Source organism: Hemitrygon akajei, chromosome 5 (assembly GCF_048418815.1).
Source record: "Hemitrygon akajei chromosome 5, sHemAka1.3, whole genome shotgun sequence".
NCBI classification, from domain to species: domain Eukaryota; kingdom Metazoa; phylum Chordata; class Chondrichthyes; order Myliobatiformes; family Dasyatidae; genus Hemitrygon; species Hemitrygon akajei.
The window spans coordinates 190,508,925-190,513,575 of NC_133128.1; the positions used below are offsets into that span (position 1 = coordinate 190,508,925).

The following is a 4,651-nucleotide window of genomic DNA, read 5'->3' on the forward strand; positions in this document are numbered from 1 at the left end:
ATCGCAAAATATCCTCAAGCTGGCACTGTTAAACTATTAAAAAAAAACATGATGTGAATATTGATCCGTGAGTAACTCACGTTGCATTTGGCATTGCCCTGGCCCCATTACGTCAGTGGGTTTTGTTGCAGTCCAGGGGCTGCGATTGCTGCAGGTGTCTGTTGAAAGCGGTTGTAGCTGCCAGCAGATATCAGGATGAGTAGAAGTCGCTGAAGCTAATCGAGATTGGCAGTCCTGTCATCGCCCGTGGAGCTCCGAGCTTTCTGTTAAGATAAGTCATTCTCTCCCCCTTACAGTTTACGGCGTTACGCAGACACTCGCTGTTGTTCCTTTGGAAGAATATAGAGACACATTAGCTTCCAACATTACTTCAAAAAGTAAAGAGTTGCTGGATTCGGCTTCTCGGATTCTCCGAAGAAAGCGTCTGGTCGCGGCGCTGGTGAGCGTCGTCATGGTGCTCATGCTGCTCGTAGCTATCCCACTTGTGGTCCAGAGCACCAACGCTGCCGCTCACTATGAGATGCTGGGGACTTGCAGGATGATCTGCGATCCCTACAACCCGAAACACAGCAACACGGCCGTGGAGGTCATGCAGGATCTTAACGTCATCCCTCCACCGCCCTTCATCCAAGGGCCGAAAGGAGAACCCGGACGGGCGGGGAAACCCGGGCCGAGGGGTCCTCCGGGTGAGCCCGGGCCACCGGGGCCAAGAGGACCACCGGGAGAGAAGGGCGATCTGGTCAAGGCGGGCTTGCCGGCGCTGACTGCCTCAGGGGGGCCAGTCACAGGAGCGCTGAGCGCCACCGCTTTCAGCAGCCCGAAGATCGCCTTTTACGTTGGCTTGAAAAGTCCGCACGAAGGATACGAAGTCCTGAAGTTTGACGACGTGGTCACGAATTTGGGAAACTACTACGACTCCAGCACTGGGAAGTTTACGTGCGCTGTACCTGGGATCTATTTCTTCACGTACCACGTCCTGATGAGAGGAGGTGACGGGACCAGCATGTGGGCAGACCTCTGCAAGAACGGCCAGGTGAGTGGGAGCCTGTTCTTACCCTGCGAACCACACCAGGCGTGGCTGGTCTTTTCCTGTGTTTTCATGGTTTCAAAGACACTGAACCCAAACCAGAAACACGGTTTCCCATGAAGAGACCCAGGAAAACAGTTGTTCAGTTTAAGTTAGGGTCAAATAAATTGTCATACCATTTTTAGATATGGAATAAAGTGCATCATTAACCCTAAATTTCATGATGGTTTATTTTTAAAAAGAGCATGGTTATTTTTAGTTAAATTATCCGTCTTTTATATTAACACGGAAAGTGCAAAGTGTATTATCAGAGTACATTCGTGTCACCTCATACCGCCCTGTGATTCATTTTCCTGCGGGCATACTCAGCAAATCTATAGAATAGTTACTGTAAACGGGATCAATGAAAGATCAGCCAAAGTGCAGAAGACAACAAACTGTGCAAATGCAAATATAAGTAAATAGCAACAAATAAAGAGAACACGAGAAAGGAGTCCTTAAAGTGAGCTCATTGGTTGTGGGAACATCTCAATAGATGAGTGTAATTATCCCTGTTTGTTCAGGAGCCTCATGGTTGAGGGCAGCTTTAGAGGCGAAATAATAGCATTACTTCTGCATAGGACTGGTTCCTCAGCTGGGAGCACAGTGATCAGTGCATCCGCTGAAACGTAGGAGGCGGAGGAGGTGTTCTGAGAAGCCGTTCGCGTGAGGATTACTTGAAGCGATCAATTGGCCTTTTCTTTTTTCCTCTGTTTAGGTTCGCGCCAGTGCGATTGCTCAGGACGCGGACCAGAACTACGACTACGCTAGTAACAGTGTGGTTCTTCACCTGGACACTGGAGATGAGATCTATATCAAACTAGACGGCGGGAAAGCACACGGCGGCAACAATAACAAATACAGCACGTTCTCCGGGTTCATTTTATATCCAGATTAAATAATAGCCTAGACATTCAGAATATAGCTTAGGTGTTAGTTAAAGACGCTTGTATGTCAGTGTTAGTTTTCTGTGATTATTTTATTTTCATTTCAAACTTTTTGTACTGAATGCGTGCGTGTGGACAATTCGAATTATGCGTATTGGTAAGTTTGCTTGGCACATGACGTATTGGTTTGTAACAATATTTTACATCAGGCTTATATGAACACCTCATGGGAATTTGCAGTAAAAATTGGATTTTCCTTCCAGTTTTTGAGTAATGTGAAATGGCACATAAGGTATGGTGGCCTTTGTACATGCAATGCTTTTTTAGTAGTTACATCCTAACCTTACGATGCACTCTTCCACGATTCAATGTCACTTTTCACGGGATCTTCTTCCGGTCCTTTAAATGTATTGAATGTAGGTGAGTACCTTGTGTAACACCAGAAATACATTTATTGGTGGAGCAGGTTGGAATGAGGAGAATGTTCTACTTTTGCACCTATGGGATTCTTATGTTGTCTTAACATTGTTACTACAATTCTAACTTGTTACTATAAGTTCTGCAGTTTTTTTTCACCGTTTAGTCAGGAGGGTTTTGTTATTCATAAATATATGGAAGTTCAATGTTCAAAGTAAATTTATGATCAAAGTACACATATGCCACCATATACAACCCTGAGATTCATTTTCTGACGGGCATACTCAATAAATCCATAATATAATCAATGAAAGACCGCATTCAACAGGGCAGACAACCCGTGAGCAAAAGACAACAAATACAAAAGACTAAAGAGAAAGTAATAAATAAGCAATAAATAATGAGAACAACAGATGAAGAGCCCTTGAAAATTATTCCATAGGTTATGGGAACAGTTCGGAGATGGGGCAAGTGAAATTACCCCATCGGGTTCAGAAGCCTGATGGCTGAGGGGTGGTAACTCTTCCTGAACTTGGTGGTGTGGGTCCTGAGGTTCCTGTACCTTCTTCCTAATGCCAGCAGCATAAAGAGTCCATGACCTGGGTAGTAGAGATTAGAAAATTGTATTGCTCCCACTCCAAGGGCTGACAAAATATCTCTATACAGATATTACTCATTTATCAACAGAGCTTTCCCTTTTTGTGTTCATAGGTGTCACTTGCACACAGACCTTATAAATGACTTCTAGCTAAATATTTTATTAATCAAATTGGATTTTACAAGGTGACTAAATTGGGACTAATGTAATGATGTCAATGCCAAATAAAAGTCATGACCACATTGATGTTTTTGGGAATTTTCAACAGATGCTCTTTTCGTTGAACTTTGAGATATGTTCATTGCAATTTATCTATATAAAGCTAATATCGCTAGTGTTACAAGAAAGAGTGAAGTTTAGCTTGCATTCCCTTTTCATGTGTTTTTAATGTAAAATTAGCTAACGTGTACAACAACTTGTACTGTTGATTGTGGCCATTTGTTTGATGCATGTACACGCATAAATGCAACTTTGGTCATGTAAGAATTTGTCTGCATCATGCCCTGATGATCTAAAATTAGCATTTGTTTGTGTAAATTGAAATAAAGTTGTACACATTTTAATTAGTGAATAGTTCTTCTAATATATCTATCTTAGTGAATGGGGGTTTCTCTTTAAGATGGTTAGCATCAACTGCATTTTCACTGAGTTTTAAATTCTTGCTTAAAAGTGTTATTTGGCTAGGGAGAACAGTAAAATACCGATGTTTCAAGTGTCAAGAATACATATTAGGATGTAAGGCATCTTTTTCTGGGACAGAACAAACACCGAAGTGTACTTTATTCTATGTAAAGGAAAACTGTTTGTACTTTTAACAAAGACTCGAATAATCCCTGTGGTGAAATGGCAATGAAGATTCATTGCAAGGGAATATGCATTCACATTAAAAATACAAATTTCATCCTGAGGTCTGAAATCTGTATTCCTGACTATAGGCAGTTTCCTCTAATTTTCATTCACCGTTGTATATATGTCCAGAGCTGTCAAGACCTAAATGATGATGGATTGATGAAGCTTGTGTAAGAGGAGAGTTGTGTGACAGCTCACCCTGACAGTGATATATGTATCCTCACATTATCAATGTCATGCCGGGGATTTAGGAAAGCTTGCAGAGCAACCCACTTTCTACTCGCTGTCATGTTGCTAATTATCACGTCGGATAACATTCACAAAGACATATTGCTGGTGACAATGACAGCAGACGCAATCGATAAAAAGATGAATCAATTTAAGACATAGTTTAGATCCTTCTTAAATGTTTCTTTCATAGTTACTACATTAAAATACTAAATTGCAGTATCTGCCACATTAATTATATATAAAATGCAGTTGAGGAGCTGTCAGGACTTTTTAATCAATATGCCAAATTGATTGACTACAATCTTCCGAGACTTTTCAGGTTGTCAAAAAGAGTAGCCCGAAGCATTATTGTTGAACCTAGAAAGTTAATTAAATAAACTTAAAGTAATAACCCAGTTTACTTTATTAGATTTTTTGGAGCAACCATACTGATGAATAAGTAATTATTAGCATTGATTTATGATTAATAGTTCTGATGACTTTAGAACAGGACTTAAAATCGATAATTTTAGGTTTAATTAAGGGAAGAAAATGATAGGTTGATTGGAGTGCAATATTTTCTTTATCCAACATTGAACCAAATTTTATCTTACTGGAAGATAA

The 4,651-nt window shown here is 40.8% G+C and overlaps 1 protein-coding gene across 1 annotated transcript; it reads left to right on the forward strand.

Annotated features, from left to right (window-relative positions):
- The first annotated feature begins 203 nt into the window (after positions 1 to 203).
- c1ql2 (complement component 1, q subcomponent-like 2) lies at positions 204 to 3,531 on the forward strand. Its single transcript, XM_073044696.1, has 2 exons — positions 204 to 1,033; positions 1,785 to 3,531. The coding sequence occupies exons 1-2, from the start codon at positions 452 to 454 to the stop codon at positions 1,962 to 1,964; spliced, it is 762 nt and encodes a 253-aa protein (XP_072900797.1). The 5' UTR covers positions 204 to 451; the 3' UTR covers positions 1,965 to 3,531.
- The last annotated feature ends 1,120 nt before the right edge of the window (positions 3,532 to 4,651 follow it).

Bases quoted from the DNA above. Each gene is read 5' to 3' on its own strand.
- c1ql2 (XM_073044696.1), top strand. From the start codon at position 452: ATGGTGCTCATGCTGCTCGTAGCTATCCCACTTGTGGTCCAGAGCACC. The intron at 1,034-1,784 runs GTGAGTGGGAGC...TCCTCTGTTTAG, and splicing joins ACCTCTGCAAGAACGGCCAG to GTTCGCGCCAGTGCGATTGC.